This window comes from Convolutriloba macropyga, chromosome 12 (genome assembly GCF_964194025.1).
Source record: "Convolutriloba macropyga chromosome 12, txConMacr16.3, whole genome shotgun sequence".
NCBI classification, from domain to species: Eukaryota; Metazoa; Xenacoelomorpha; order Acoela; family Convolutidae; genus Convolutriloba; species Convolutriloba macropyga.
In genome coordinates, this window is record NC_134479.1 from 55,303,517 (window position 1) to 55,320,726 (window position 17,210).

At 33.1% G+C, this 17,210-nt stretch overlaps 1 protein-coding gene across 1 annotated transcript in view; it reads right to left on the reverse strand.

The window, feature by feature from the left end:
• LOC142350550 (clotting factor G beta subunit-like) overlaps window positions 1–2,607 on the reverse strand; it is a 58,035-nt gene extending 55,428 nt beyond the window's left edge. Inside the window, exons 1-2 of the mRNA XM_075402400.1 lie at window positions 2,527–2,607; window positions 1,870–1,892 (exon numbers count right to left, since the gene is read on the reverse strand). Of these exons, the coding sequence (XP_075258515.1) occupies window positions 1,870–1,892; window positions 2,527–2,584 (81 nt within the window). The 5' untranslated portion in view covers window positions 2,585–2,607. The remainder of the gene's footprint in view (window positions 1–1,869; window positions 1,893–2,526) is intronic.
• Between the last annotated feature and the right edge of the window lie 14,603 nt (window positions 2,608–17,210).

Below are 17,210 nucleotides of genomic sequence, written 5' to 3' on the forward strand. Positions count from 1 at the left end.
GAATCAGTACTGATTGACACTGAACCTTAGGTATGGGTAACCTTACATGTAAGTTAGAATAAATACCGATCAAATCGTATTTTACGAAGGTTGTTTATTTATTGATTTAGAAAATGCATCGGTGGCTTACAAAACAAAGAATTATTTCAACAAATATTTTCAAAAAATTTATGAAAACAAATATTGTTGAAAATTTTCACTTCGTTAGCATTACCGTTAGAATTGGCCCGCAATTCGGAGCGCACCTGACTCTGATCAGAGGTGTAATCGAGTGCCCAGTATTCTGCTCAGAGGAGGGTTCGAGCACACGATAGTCTGATCAGAGGTAATTTCGAGCGCATAATTATCTGGACAATGGTCTGGAAAAAATCTGGGCCTCGCTGAATGTCAATGTTAAAAATTGTAGAAACAGTATCTTTTTTTTTGCCTCTGGATGGTCTGGTCAGAGGCCATTTTATGCCAAAAAGCACTGGACAACGGCTTGAAATTGGTCTGAGTCAACGTCACAGAAAAATGTTTACTTTTTTTTGACTCGTTTTCCTCAGTGGTCACACCGTCGAGGAAGGTGTGACCAGAGAAAGTGTGGAGCGCGGTTTCTGCGCACAGAAGTTTTCGAGCGCACTTCAAGTCCGATCAGAAATTACTTCGGTATAGAACAGTTATAACACCTTGATTGAGCTTCCGACCAAAATGATATCTGATCACATTTTTGTGAGCTCGAGATTCTGTATAAGCTTATAGTGAGGTTGAGACCAAATATGATCAGACCGCTATCAAACCGATTCCAGACTTTCCAGGCTTTCGTGGCACCCTGGTGCAGATACTTACCAGACAACGTTCCCGACTATCGTTTGCCCGAATACACCTGAGATCAGACTTAGGTGCTTTTATTAAAATGCTTTATCAGAACAATAATTCGTTTTTACATAAGGGTTAGCATTCACTTTCCATAAAATGTATATTTTTTGTTGAAATGATGTTTTTCAATTTGTATTTAGAGTTTTTTGTGAAGCTATGTATTTCGTGGAGGTACACATTGATTGGCCAATCAAAAGTAGGTTTAAAACGTGGTTTTGGGCCTCATGTTAAGCTCTCATACCAGATAAGAAAATTTACTTCGCAAGAGCACCGATTTGCAACATTTTTTTAGAGAGAGATTTTCTTGGAGTAACCAAAAATTTTTTCATTTGTCAGATAAGTTGAGGTTGAGCGTAATTACATGAGCAGCTAAAGAAAATGTTTTTTGTAAAATAGGCATTTGTTGTTTGCAATGATAAAAAAGTTTGATTTATTATTTACTTACGCAAAAAATCATTGGTCAGACAAGTTTCACATTCCAAAAAATTTTTCGGCAAAAATTTTCTTCAGTAGATTGCCGTCACAACCAACCAAAAATTACGTCATTCATATATTTGCTGATGTGTGTTCGGAAATATTTCTGAGACGCATTTCTCTACCTATGGTGTTGCAGAAAGAGGTATTCAACTTGGTAAAGAGATACAAATATAGCTCTGATCATGTAGCTCTTTCTTACGTTAAACTATCCTGTAGTTTTTCGCAAGTTCCATAACAAAAATTCTTTTCTGTCTATCAAATGGGTTTTATTGCACCGGTCTTGCGAAAAATCGTTACTATTCAGTGACCCGAAAAAGTCTTACAAGATAACAAAAGTCTTGTAAGTTTCTTCGTAAGAATCTTGCAAGACGTTACCTGATAACAGTTCGACTATAATCTCATCGCCTTTGTCAATGCCTTTAAACAACTTGGCCTCAATTGATTTCAAAGTTTACCTTGTTTCTTCTACAAGAATGCGTCTTTGACATAAAGGATAACTTTAAAGAGACAGATTTAGAAATTGAAAGCACTAACCGCCGCAATCGGAGGCCAACAACCTAAAACAAAAACATTTTTTTCCCATCTTTTCTGAGACTTTTATTATCAACTCTCTTTGTGATTACATGAGTTGCAAATCAACGAAAAAAAATAAAAATAAGAAGAAAGCAAACTATTCAGCGAAAAGAGTGGCGGACAAAAACCGAGCAGCTACTCGGTTTGAAGTGCAGGTCAAGATCAGTACTCTGCACGTCTAAAAACAAGTCTCCAAGTCTGAAAAATCCTTTGCCAAGACTTGGATTTTACTTGCAAGTCGATTGCCAAGTCAAAACCAACTCTTCGAAAAATTTCGAATGAAAATTTAGAATGCCGAAAAATTTTGTAACGTGCCACGCTTTTTGCATTAGTCTTTATGCGCTTTCTCGGGCCCCTCAAAACTGATACCAATTGATACTAAGTGACAGAGGGGGACCCGGGAGGTCAAATGAGCCCTAATTGGACAATTTAGACTTGCACATCCTGGACAAGACTGACAAGTGTAAAATTGGAAATGATCATAGCTATGAATCGGTACTAATATGAGGCTTTTAATTAGAAGCGCCCAGTACTGATCTTGACTTGCAGTTCAATCAAAATTATTTTTCGAGTTGAATGAAAAAAAGCAATCGAAAAAATTTCTAAAAGAGTACTTACTGTTTATCAGTAATAAAATAGAGAGAGCGCGTCTAAACTGTTGAAGAAAATTCATCATTTAATTCTGTTAACAAATATTTGGCCTTTAAAGGAACTGAATAACTAAAAAGTAATTTTTTGCCCAATTTTGGTCTGGGAACTGAAACAGCTGATTGTTGCGCTTTTTATGAGGTCGTTGAAATGAAGTCCAGTTTCGCGCTTTCATCTTTCGGACAAAATTATTATTGTGATCAAACAGTTACCTGGATTAAGTAGACAACTTATATCCTGTTAATACCGATAAAGAGCGAAAACTTGAAGATCAATGCAAGTGTAAAATTTCCAACCGCTTTTTGACATAGTTGTAAAGGTTTTAGTCGACCATGCGGACTGTAAAGTGAAAGAATTTTTTCTTCTATTACCAAGTGTTTCTGATAAAAAAAATGCGGATTGGTAATATTTAATACGTCATCCAAATAACAGATTGTACTGATAAGGACAAAAATTGGATCTACTCAGTTTCAAGTGTTGTTGGCATGTAGCATCCCGGGCCGAGGATTTTGCCCAAAAATAACGGGGAAAAGAGGGTAAAGAGTGTAAAAATAATATTTTTTCACCGTTAGTGCCCCCCTTATTAAGGGTGGAATTCCCTGTTAGAGTGTAATTTTAGCGGTGTAATTGTAAGATTTAACGGTGGAAAAAGAGTGGAATAAATTATTTTTACACTCTTTTGATTACACAGTTGAAACTTATATTTACACTCTTTATTGCACCGTTAAAACTTATTTTTACACTCTTTAATACACCGTTAAAACTTATTGTTACACTCTTTGTTACACCGTTAAAACTTATTGTTACACTCTTTTTTACACTCTTTTTCTATAATTTACACCCGTAAATTACACTTTAATATGTAATTCCACCCTTAATAATGGGGGCACTAACGGTGTAAAAATATTATTTTTACACTCTTTTCCCCGTTATTAAACCCTTAATTAGGGGGGCACTAACGGTGTAAAAATATTATTTTTACACTCTTTACACTCTTTTCCCCGTTATTTTTGGGCAAAATCCTCGGCCCTTAAACCGTCTCGAAAGCACGCGGTAGTCTGATCAGATGCACTAAATGAGTCTATAAATTTAGCTACAGTAGTGTCGGAAATATCTCAATTTGATTTTAAAAAATCAACTTATGAGATTTTTCCATTATGATTTGGGTGTGTTTCCCTTCTCCTTATCTCAACCGGGCTGGGGACCGGCTACGGCGGAGTTATGAACATTCAACTATAGGAGATTTTTGAGCAAAGCACTGGCCAAAAAACCAGGTCTAAACTCTATCTCCAAAACAAAATAAAAGCAAACAATAAATAAAACAATTATATAAACAATTATATAAAACTCAATAATTGCAATTTAAACGAAATAATAGCAAATTTCCGTATGAAAAACTAACTTTTTTCTAGGAACGTTAGGCGGACCATTCTTTTTGCATTACAATCTAAATAGTACTGGTAGTCTGGGATATCAATTTGGTTCACTTTGAACAACTCCTTGACCCGATGAAAAAGACCTACTTTTAAAATTATTTATTTGAAATAATAGCAAATTTCCGTATGAAAAATTAACTTTTTTCTAGGAAGGTTAGGCGGACCATTCTTTTTGCATTACAACCTAAATAGTACTGGTAGTCTGGGATATCAATTTGGTTCACTTTGAACAACTCCTTGACCCGATGAAAAAGACCTATTTTTAAAATTATTTATTTGAAATAATAGACAAATTTCCGTATTAAAAACTAATTTTTTTCTAGGAAAGTTAGGCGGACCATTCTTTTTGCATAACAACTTAAATAGTCCTGGTAGTCTGGGATCTCTATTTGGTTCACTTTGAACAACTCCTTGACCCGTTGAAAAAGACCTATTTTTAAGATTATTTATTTGAAATAATAGCAAATTTCCGTATGAAAAACTAATTTTTTTCTAGGAAAGTTAGGCGAACCATTCTTTTTGCATAACAACCTAAATAGTACTGGTAGTCTGGGATATCAATTTGGTTCACTTTGAACAACTCCTTGACCCGATGAAAATTCTATATTTTTGAAAATGGAATCAGCGAATAAGTCGAAATTTCCGTATGAAAAACTATTTTTTTTCCTAGGCAAGCTATAGCAAAATTTCTCTTTGTTTTAGACTCTATATATACAGGGGATACTCCATACCAAAATTGGTTCACTTTGAACAACTCCTTGACCCGATGAAAAAGACCTATTTTTAAAATTATTTATTTGAAACAATAGCAAATTTCCGTATGAAAAACTTATTTTTTTTCTAGGAAAGTTAGGCGAACCATTCTTTTTGCATAACAACCTAAATAGTACTGGTAGTCTGGGATATCAATTTGGTTCACTTTGAACAACTCCTTGACCCGATGAAAATTCTATATTTTTGAAAATAGAATAAGCGAATAAGTCAAAATTTCCGTATGAAAAACTAACTTTTTTCCTAGACAAGCTATAGCAAAATTTTTTTTTGTTTTAGACTCTATATATACAGGGAATACTCCATACCAAAATTGGTTCACTTTGAACAACTCCTTGACCCGATGAAAAAGACCTATTTTTAAAATTATTTATTTGAAATAATAGCAAATTTCCGTATGAAAAACTAATTTTTTTCTAGGAAAGTTAGGCGAACCATTCTTTTTGCATAACAACCTAAATAGTACTGGTAGTCTGGGATATCAATTTGGTTCACTTTGAACAACTCCTTGACCCGATGAAAATTCTATATTTTTGAAAATAGAATAAGCGAATAAGTCAAAATTTCCGTATGAAAAACTAACTTTTTTCCTAGGCAAGCTATAGCAAAATTTCTTTTTGTTTTAGACTCTATATATACAGGGGATACTCCATACCAAAATTGGTTCGATGTGGACAACTCCTTGACCCGACGAAATAGACCTATTTTTAAAATTATTTATTTGAAATAATAGCAAATTTCCGTATGAAAAACTAACTTTTTTTTAGGAAGGTTAGGCGGACCATTCTTTTTGCATTACAACTTAAATAGTACTGGTAGTCTGGGATATCAATTTGGTTCACTTTGAACAACTCCTTGACCCGATGAAAAAGACCTATTTTTAAAATTATTTATTTGAAATAATAGCAAATTTCCGTATGAAAAACTAATTTTTTTTCTAGGAAAGTTAGGCGAACCATTCTTTTTGCATAACAACCTAAATAGTACTGGTAGTCCGGGATATCAATTTGGTTCACTTTGAACAACTCCTTGACCCGATGAAAATTCTATATTTTTGAAAATGGAATCATCGAATAAGTCGAAATTTCCGTATGAAAAACTATTTTTTTCCTAGGCAAGCTATAGCAAAATTTCTTTTTAATTTAGACTCTATATATACAGGGAATACTCCATACCAAAATTGGTTTACTTTGAACAACTCCTTGACCCGATGAAAAAGACCTATTTTTAAAATTATTTATTTGAAATAATAGCAAATTTCCGTATGAAAAACTTATTTTTTTTCTAGGAAAGTTAGGCGAACCATTCTTTTTGCATAACAACCTAAATAGTACTGGTAGACTGGGATATCAATTTGGTTCACTTTGAACAACTCCTTGACCCAATGAAAATTCTATATTTTTGAAAATAGAATAAGCGAATAAGTCAAAATTTCCGTATGAAAAACTAACTTTTTTCCTAGGCAAGCTATAGCAAAATTTCTTTTTGTTTTAGACTCTATATATACAGGGGATACTCCATACCAAAATTGGTTCACTTTGAACAACTCCTTGACCCGATGAAAAAGACCTATTTTTAAAATTATTTATTTGAAATAATAGCAAATTCCGTATGAAAAACTAATTTTTTTCTAGGAAAGTTAGGCGAACCATTCTTTTTGCATAACAACCTAAATAGTACTGGTAGTCTGGGATATCAATTTGGTTCACTTTGAACAACTCCTTGACCCGATGAAAATTCTATATTTTTGAAAATAGAATAAGCGAATAAGTCAAAATTTCCGTATGAAAAACTAACTTTTTTCCTAGGCATGCTATAGCAAAATATCTTTTTGTTTTAGACTCTATATACACAGGGGATACTCCATACCAAAATTGGTTCGATGTGGACAACTCCTTGACCCGACGAAATAGACCTATTTTTAAAATTCAATAATTGCAATTTAAACGAAATAATAGCAAATTTCCGTATGAAAAACTAACTTTTTTTCTAGGAAGGTTAGGCGGACCATTCTTTTTGCATTACAACCTAAATATTACTGGTAGTCTGGGATATCAATTTGGTTCACTTTGAACAACTCCTTGACCCGATGAAAAAGACCTATTTTTAAAATTATTTATTTGAAATAAATAGCAAATTTTCGTATGAAAAACTAACTTTTTTTCTAGGAAAGTTAGGCGGACCATTCTTTTTGCAAAACAACCTAAATATTACTGGTAGTCTGGGATATCAATTTGGTTCACTTTGAACAACTCCTTGACTCGATGAAAAAGACCTATTTTTAAAATTATTTATTTGAAATATTAGCAAATTTCCGTATGAAAAACTAACTTTTTTCTAGGAAGGTTAGGCGGATCATTCTTTTTGCATTACAACTTAAATAGTACTGGTAGTCTGGGATATCAATTTGGTTCACTTTGAACAACTCCTTGACCCGATGAAAAAGACCTATTTTTAAAATTATTTATTTGAAATAATAGCAAATTTCCGTATGAAAAACTAACTTTTTTTCTAGGAAGGTTAGGCGGACCATTCTTTTTGCATTGCAACCTAAATATTACTGGTAGTCTGGGATATCAATTTGGTTCACTTTGAACAACCCCTTGACCCGATGAAAAAGACCTATTTTTAAAATTATTTATTTGAAATAATAGCAAATTTCCGTATGAAAAACTAACTTTTTTCTAGGAAGGTTAGGCGGACCATTCTTTTTGCATTACAACCTAAATAGTACTGGTAGTCTGGGGTATCAATTTGGTTCACTTTGAACAACTCCCTGACCCGATGAAAAAGACCTATTTTTAAAAATATTTATTTGAAATAGCAAATTTCCGTATGAAAAACTAAATTTTTTCCTAGGCAAGCTATAGCAAAGTTTCTTTTTGTTTTAGACTCTATATATACAGGGGATACTCCATACCAAAATTGGTTCACTTTGAACAACTCCTTGACCCGATGAAAATTCTATATTTTTGAAAATAGAATAAGCGAATAAGTCAAAATTTCCGTATGAAAAACTAACTTTTTTCCTAGGCAAGCTATAGCAAAATTTCTTTTTGTTTTAGACTCTGTATATACAGGGGATACTCCATACCAAAATTGGTTCGATTTGGACAACTCCTTGACCCAACGAATTAGACCTATTTTTAAAATTCAATAATTGCAATTTAAACGAAATAATTGCAACTTTCCGTATGAAAAACTAATTTTTTTTCTAGGAAAGTTAGGAGAACCATTCTTTTTGCATAACAACCTAAATAGTACTGGTAGTCTGGGATATCAATTTGGTTCACTTTGAACAACTCCTTGACCCGATGAAAATTCTATATTTTTGAAAATAGAATAAGCGAATAAGTCAAAATTTCCGTATGAAAAACTAACTTTTTTCCTAGGCAAGCTATAGCAAAACTTCTTTTTGTTTTAGACTCTATATATACAGGGGATACTCCATACCAAAATTGGTTCACTTTGAACAACTCCTTGACCCGATGAAAAAGACCTATTTTTAAAATTATTTATTTGAAATAATAGCAAATTTCCGTATGAAAAACTAATTTTTTTTCTAGGAAAGTTAGGAGAACCATTCTTTTTGCATAACAACCTAAATAGTACTGGTAGTCTGGGATATAAATTTGGTTCACTTTGAACAACTCCTTGACCCGATGAAAATTCTATATTTTTGAAAATAGAATAAGCGAATAAGTCAAAATTTCCGTATGAAAAACTAACTTTTTTCCTAGGCAAGCTATAGCAAAACTTCTTTTTGTTTTGGACTCTATATATACAGGGGATACTCCATACCAAAATTGGTTCACTTTGAACAACTCCTTGACCCGATGAAAAAGACCTATTTTTAAAATTATTTATTTGAAATAATAGCAAATTTCCGTATGAAAAACTAATTTTTTTTCTAGGAAAGTTAGGCGAACCATTCTTTTCGCATAACAACCTAAATAGTACTGGTAGTCTGGGATATCAATTTGGTTCACTTTGAACAACTCCTTGACCCGATGAAAAAGACCTATTTTAAAAATTATTTATTTGAAATAGCAAATTTCCGTATGAAAAACTAATTTTTTTCCTAGGCAAGCTATAGCAAAATTTCTTTTTGTTTTGGACTCTATATATACAGGGGATACTCCATACCAAAATTGGTTCACTTTGAACAACTCCTTGACCCGATGAAAAAGACCTATTTTTAAAATTATTTATTTGAAATAATAGCAAATTTCCGTATGAAAAACTAATTTTTTATTAGGAAAGTTAGGCGAACCATTCTTTTTGCATAACAACCTAAATAGTACTGGTAGTCTGGGATATCAATTTTGTTCACTTTGAACAACTCCTTGACCCGATGAAAATTCTATATTTGTGAAAATAGAATAAGCGAATAAGTCAAAATTTCCGTATGAAAAACTAACTTTTTTCCTAGGCAAGCTATTGCAAAATTTCTTTTTGTTTAGACTCTATATATACAGGGGATACTCCATACCAAAATTGGTTCGATTTGGGCAACTCCTTGACCCAACGAAATAGACCTATTTTTAAAATTCAATAATTGCAATTTAAACGAAATAATTGCAACTTTCCGTATGAAAAACTAATTTTTTATTAGGAAAGTTAGGAGAACCATTCTTTTTGCATAACAACCTAAATAGTACTGGTAGTCTGGGATATCAATTTGGTTCACTTTGAACAACTCCTTGACCCGATGAAAATTCTATATTTTTGAAAATAGAATAAGCGAATAAGTCAAAATTTCCGTATGAAAAACTAACTTTTTTCCTAGGCAAGCTATAGCAAAACTTCTTTTTGTTTTAGACTCTATATATACAGGGGATACTCCATACCAAAATTGGTTCACTTTGAACAACTCCTTGATCCGATGAAAAAAAAACTATTTTTAAAATTATTTATTTGAAATAATAGCAAATTTCCGTATGAAAAACTAATTTTTTTTCTAGGAAAGTTAGGCGAACCATTCTTTTTGCATAACAACCTAAATAGTACTGGTAGTCTGGGATATCAATTTGGTTCACTTTGAACAACTCCTTGACCCGATGAAAAAGACCTATTTTAAAAATTATTTATTTGAAATAGCAAATTTCCGTATGAAAAACTAATTTTTTTCCTAGGCAAGCTATAGCAAAATTTCTTTTTGTTTTGGACTCTATATATACAGGGGATACTCCATACCAAAATTGGTTCACTTTGAACAACTCCTTGACCCGATGAAAAAGACCTATTTTTAAAATTATTTATTTGAAATAATAGCAAATTTCCGTATGAAAAACTAATTTTTTATTAGGAAAGTTAGGCGAACCATTCTTTTTGCATAACAACCTAAATAGTACTGGTAGTCTGGGATATCAATTTTGTTCACTTTGAACAACTCCTTGACCCGATGAAAATTCTATATTTGTGAAAATAGAATAAGCGAATAAGTCAAAATTTCCGTATGAAAAACTAACTTTTTTCCTAGGCAAGCTATTGCAAAATTTCTTTTTGTTTAGACTCTATATATACAGGGGATACTCCATACCAAAATTGGTTCGATTTGGACAACTCCTTGACCCGACGAAATAGACCTATTTTTAAAATTCAATAATTGCAATTTAAACGAAATAATTGCAACTTTCCGTATGAAAAACTAATTTTTTTTCTAGGAAAGTTAGGAGAACCATTCTTTTTGCATAACAATTTAAATAGTACTGGTAGTCTGGGATATCAATTTGGTTCACTTTGAACAACTCCTTGACTCGATGAAAATTCTATATTTTTGAAAATAGAATAAGCGAATAAGTCAAAATTACCTTATGAAAAACTAACTTTTTTCCTAGGCAAGCTATAGCAAATTTTCTTTTTGTTTTAGACTCTATACAAACAGGGGATACTCCAAACCAAAATTGGTTCACTTTGAACAATTCCTTGACCCGATGAAAAAGACCTATTTTTAAAATTATTTATTTGAAATAATAGCAAATTTCCGTATGAAAAACTAATTTTTTTTCAAGGAAAGTTAGGCGAACCATTCTTTTTGCATAACAACCTAAATAGTACTGGTAGTCTGGGATATCAATTTGGTTCACTTTGAACAACTCCTTGACCCGATGAAAATTCTATATTTTTGAAATTAGAATAAGCGAATAAGTCAAAATTTCCGTATGAAAAACTAACTTTTTTCCTAGGCAAGCTATAGCAAAATTTCTTTTAGTTTTAGACTCTATATATACAGGGGATACTCCATACCAAAATTGGTTCGATTTGGACAACTCCTTGACCCGACGAAATAGACCTATTTTTAAAATTCAATAATTGCAATTTAAACGAAATAATTGCAACTTTCCGTATGAAAAACTAACTTTTTTCCTAGGCAAACTTTAGCAAAAATTCTTTTTGTTTTAAACTCTAAGTAGCTATGGGTTTGTCCATACCGAGTTTGGTTCGATCTGGACAACTCCTTGACCCGATGAAAAGGACCTATTTTTAAAACTATTTATTTGAAATAAATAGCAAATTTCCGTATGAAAAACTAACTTTTTTTCTAGGAAAGTTAGGCGGACCATTCTTTTTGCATTACAACCTAAATATTACTGGTAGTCTGAGATATCAATTTGGTTCGATTTGGACAACTCCTTGACCCGACGAAGTAGACCCATTTTTAAAATTATTTATTTGAAATAAATAGCAAATTTCCGTATGAAAAACTAACTTTTTTTCTAGGAAAGTTAGGCGGACCATTCTTTTTGCATTACAACCTAAATATTACTGGTAGTCTGGGATATCAATTTGGTTTGATTTGAACAACTCCTTGACCCGATGAAAAAGACCTATTTTTAAAATTTTTTATTTGAAATAAATAGCAAATTTCCGTATGAAAAAGTAACTTTTTTTCTAGGAAAGTTAGGCGGACCATTTTTTTTGCATAACAACCTAAATATTACTGGTAGTCTGGGATATCAATTTGGTTCACTTTGAACAACTCCTTGACCCGATGAAAATTCTATATTTTTGAAAATAGAATAAGCGAATAAGTCAAAATTTCCGTATGAAAAACTAACTTTTTTCCTAGGCAAGCTATAGCAAATTTTCTTTTTGTTTTAGACTCTATATATACAGGGGATACTCCATTCCAAAATTGGTTCACTTTGAACAACTCCTTGACCCGATGACAAAGACCTATTTTTAAATTTATTTATTTGAAATAATAGCAAATTTCCGTATGAAAAACTAATTTTTTTTCTAGGAAAGTTAGGAGAACCATTCTTTTTGCATAACAACCTAAATAGTACTGGTAGTCTGGGATATCAATTTGGTTCACTTTGAACAACTCCTTGACCCGATGAAAATTCTATATTTTTGAAAATAGAATAAGCGAATAAGTCAAAATTTCCGTATGAAAAACTAACTTTTTTCCTAGGCAAGCTATAGCAAATTTTCTTTTTGGTTTAGACTCTATATATACAGGGGATACTCCATACCGAAATTCGTTCACTTTGAACAACTCCTTGACCTGATGAAAAAGACCTATTTTTAAAATTATTTATTTGAAATAATAGCAAATTTCCGTATGAAAAACTAATTTTTTTTCAAGGAAAGTTAGGCGAACCATTCTTTTTGCATAACAACGTAAATAGTACTGGTAGTCTGGGATATCAATTTGGTTCACTTTGAACAACTCCTTGACCCGATGAAAATTCTATATTTTTGAAAATAGAATAAGCGAATAAGTCAAAATTTCCGTATGAAAAACTAACTTTTTTCCTAGGCAAGCTATAGCAAATTTTCTTTTTGGTTTAGACTCTATATATACAGGGGATACTCCATACCGAAATTCGTTCACTTTGAACAACTCCTTGACCTGATGAAAAAGACCTATTTTTAAAATTATTTATTTGAAATAATAGCAAATTTCCGTATGAAAAACTAATTTTTTTTCAAGGAAAGTTAGGCGAACCATTCTTTTTGCATAACAACGTAAATAGTACTGGTAGTCTGGGATATCAATTTGGTTCACTTTGAACAACTCCTTGACCCGATGAAAATTCTATATTTTTGAAAATAGAATAAGCGAATAAGTCAAAATTTCCGTATGAAAAACTAACTTTTTTCCTAGGCAAGCTATAGCAAAATTTCTTTTTGTTTTAGACTCTATATATACAGGGGATACTCCATACCAAAATTGGTTCGATTTGGACAACTCCTTGACCCGACGAAATAGACCTATTTTTAAAATTCAATAATTGCAATTTAAACGAAATAATTGCAACTTTCCGTATGAAAAACTAACTTTTTTCCTAGGCAAGCTATAGCAAAAATTCGTTTTGTTTTAAACTCTAAGTAGCTATGGGATTCTCCATACCGAGTTTGGTTCGATCTGGACAACTCCTTGACTCGATGAAAAGGACCTATTTTTAAAACTATTTATTTGAAATAAATAGCAAATTTCCGTATGAAAAACTAACTTTTTTTCTAGGAAAGTTAGGCGGACCATTCTTTTTGCATTACAACCTAAATATTACTGGTAGTCTGAGATATCAATTTGGTTCGATTTAGACAACTCCTTGACCCGACGAAGTAGACCCATTTTTAAAATTATTTATTTGAAATAAATAGCAAATTTCCGTATGAAAAACTAACTTTTTTTCTAGGAAAGTTAGGCGGACCATTCTTTTTGCATTACAACCTAAATATTACTGGTAGTCTGGGATATCAATTTGGTTTGATTTGAACAACTCCTTGACCCGATGAAAAAGACCTATTTTTATAATTTTTTATTTGAAATAAATAGCAAATTTCCGTATGAAAAACTAATTTTTTTTCTAGGAAAGTTAGGCGGACCATTCTTTTTGCATAACAACCTAAATATTACTGGTAGTCTGGGATATCAATTTGGTTCACTTTGAACAACTCCTTGACACGATGAAATTTCTATATTTTTGAAAATAGAATAAGCGAATAAGTCAAAATTTCCGTATGAAAAACTAACTTTTTTCCTAGGCAAGCTATAGCAAAATCTTTCTGTTCCAGACTCTATATTGACAGGGGATACTCCATACCAAGTTTGGTTCGATTTGGACAACTCCTTGACCCGACAAAAATGACCTATTTTTAAAAATTATTTAAAATTAATTATTCGAATTAATCGGAAATTTACGCATGAAGCAATATATATCAAGCCACATGAACATATTTGATTTATGAAAATAAGTTTGAAGCAATATTATATTGAATCAATATAAAAATTGTCGGAAAAAGTCTCTATAGTTGAATTTATAATCAACTTTTCGAATTCTTTCCAGTATGCTCTGTTCATGTTACCCTCCTCCTTTTTCATTGCGGACTTGGGACCGGCAGTGGTGGAGTTACAAAAAGATATACGAGAATTGAGCACAGCACCAGGTACACAACCAGGCTCAAGGAACTCTCTCCAAATGTAAACAAACAAACAGATATTTCTTTTGTTTGAAGGTTATAGGAGAGATAAGCATAGCACTAGATACAAAACCAGGCTCCAAAACTCTCCAAATCTAAACAAATAGATACTATTTTTTTGTTTAGAGGTTATAGGAGAAATGAGGAGAGCACTAGATACAAATCAGGGCTCAAAGAGCACTCTCCAAACCTAACATAAAATTATCTATTATCTAATTAAACTTCGAAGCGTGCAGAAACACCCGCTAAAGTCCCGGAATTTCAAATTTAAAGATTTAAATCCGCGGTCGAAGCGGGCAGAAACACCCGCTAACGTTTATTGCGTACTTCAATATTATTAAAATTTTTAAGTAATTTTAAAATTAACTTAAACAAGTAACAAAGTTAAAAGCAGAACTAGTAATAAAAATTCGAAGCGGACAGAAACACCCGCTAACGTCCCGGAATTTCAAGTTTAAAGTTTTAAATCCGCGGTCGAAGCGGACAGAAACACCCGCTAACGTTTATTGCGTACTTCAACATTATTAAAGTTTTTAAGTAATATTAAAATTAACTTAAACAAGTAACAAAGTTAAAAGCAGCACTAGTAATAAAAATTCGAAGCGGACAGAAACAACCGCTAAAGTCCCGGAATTTCAAATTTAAAGTTTTAAATCCGCGGTCGAAGCGGGCAGAAACACCCGCTAACGTTTATTGCGTATTTCAACATTATTAAAGTTTTTAAGTAGTATTAAAATTAGTATGTATGTATGTGTAATGAATGTATATATGTACTCTTGAGAAAATAAATTTCAGAAACCAGTAAATTCACTCAGAAGCTCCACTTAAACAAAGTATTGATTTAGTTCCCTTGCTATCCGAAACCTACGCAAGTAGGCAAATCTCGACTAAACTATCAGAACAAGTAAAAATTAAATTTTAAGAACTAAACGGTCCTTCAAATCTAATCGTGCTCGAAGTGTTTTAGCACGTTGATAAAGTAAAGATCGCCCAGGAAGAAAAACTTGATAAGCTTATATTGAACTGAATCCACTCTCAGAAGCTGAATGTCAGGCAATTCTGTAACACGATATGCAAGAGGCTCAAGGACACCTGATTCTTTTTCAAATTCTGTCGACCTGAGATCAATAACGACTGTTTCAAATATCTCGTACAGCTGTACTAAACAGAAGATCGCTGAACTTCGATCTACGAACAGTAGAATCTGACCCACCTTAAACTCACCATCCTCACGAATTGCGACAAAAGTGTTAGCGTTTGATCTCGTATAACTCTGGCTGTCAAGATGGAGCAGCCCTCGAAATCTGCCGAATAAACGAGCTTCTGGAAACTTAGCTTGGGTCTCATTGAAAGCGTCATTCCTTTCTACGCACAAGTCCTCTTTGAAATCGCTAGGTTTGTTTTTCAGTTTTTTAATAAAACATGTCAGATTATCTTCTTTCGTTTCAAAGCTGCCAAGTTGTCGATTACGAATATAGCGACTGACAATCAGACTGCAAGTATTTACCGTTCCAGTCAGAGTTCTTATAAGGTGGTTGTTTGCGTTCTCAAACATCGTAGCCGAAGTAGTCCACAATGGCCCAAAGGTAGTGCACTGCCATGCTAGATGTCTTAATAAATGATAATTGATAGAATCAAATTTTTTCAGCGGATAGCGAAACGACATATTATAGCAAAAGGCTTCTAAAATATGTCCGCATAGGCTTGCTTGTGATACACTCTCGTACATGGATCGTAGTGAAAATGCTAGGTAATCAAGATTTTGAATGTTAGTCTCATGGGCGACAGAACTTTCGAAAAACTTACGAAAAACTATGGCTGAAAAATAAAGAAGAAAAGTTTTCAATTCATGTGCTTTGAAATGATCAAGTGAGCGCAGTGATCTGATCGACCGCTTGAACTCGCTTGGTAAACGTACTTTTTCAGTTGCATTGTCAATTTAGGCTATTTCAATCGAGCAGAGTTGTTCAGCGAAAAATTTGATGACATCGTGAGCAACACCCTTAAGGCATTGGTGCAAGGTGTCTATAGGGCAGGTCAATGGCAGGTTCGGAACAATGTCGAAAATTTTCGAGCGTCCTTTGACACCCAAGGTGTCAACTTCTGGATCCTTCTCATTTCTTCCCTTTCTTTCGTCAACGACTCCGCTCTCAAATAGTCTAACCAAGTGCTCATGCTCTGCAGGATTCCTCATTGTGAAGGTGCGATCATTCGGGTACGAATGACTACGTGGAAATCTCTGAATTCCCCTTATAGTACACAGCCCACAGCCATAATAATCGTTGAATTTTTTCATTTTCAGAACATCATGTTTGCAGACGAGGTCGACAATCAAGAAAACTGTAGTGAAGCGGATTTGGTACGAACGTTCATTGTATTTAATATTCTCTACTTTTGAAATCTCAGAAGCATAGTGATCAAAAATGGGATCCCACGAAATTTCTCCTTTGCCGTACCACAAAGAACAGAGAAAAATATTATCGAATGATGATCTGAGTTTTGGTGGCAGGTCAGCCAAAGCAACCCAGAGAGGGTAAGCGGAGCAATCACTAGATTCTCGAACCTGAACTCCGTCAACGTTAATTATAAGTTTCAAATGGATCGTACCTTCCTCAAAAAGACTCGAGAGTTTTAGATCTGTTTTTGTTTCTGGGTCTGCGTATTTCACTATTTCATTAATGTACTTTTGAACATTCTGCACCAATTTGTCGAAAAAATTTAGATAAATAACTTCCCCATTGCCATTGTTCTCTCTGTGCTTTATGTATTGCTTCAGTTTCTTTGTCTCTTGTTTCAAAAAATTTGGAGCAGGTAGACGGTCATTTGGATGAATAATCTTTTGAAATTTTAAAAGGTCGTACAGCGCTTCGTCGGGTAAACAATAACGGGCAGAAATTGCAAATAAACCAAGTGCAGCATTATGGACAGTGACGTTTGAATTACACAATAGAGGCTGAGAAAAAAATTGAAAGCCATCTTTGCTATGGTCGTAACAGTCTTTTTCCGTGTCGA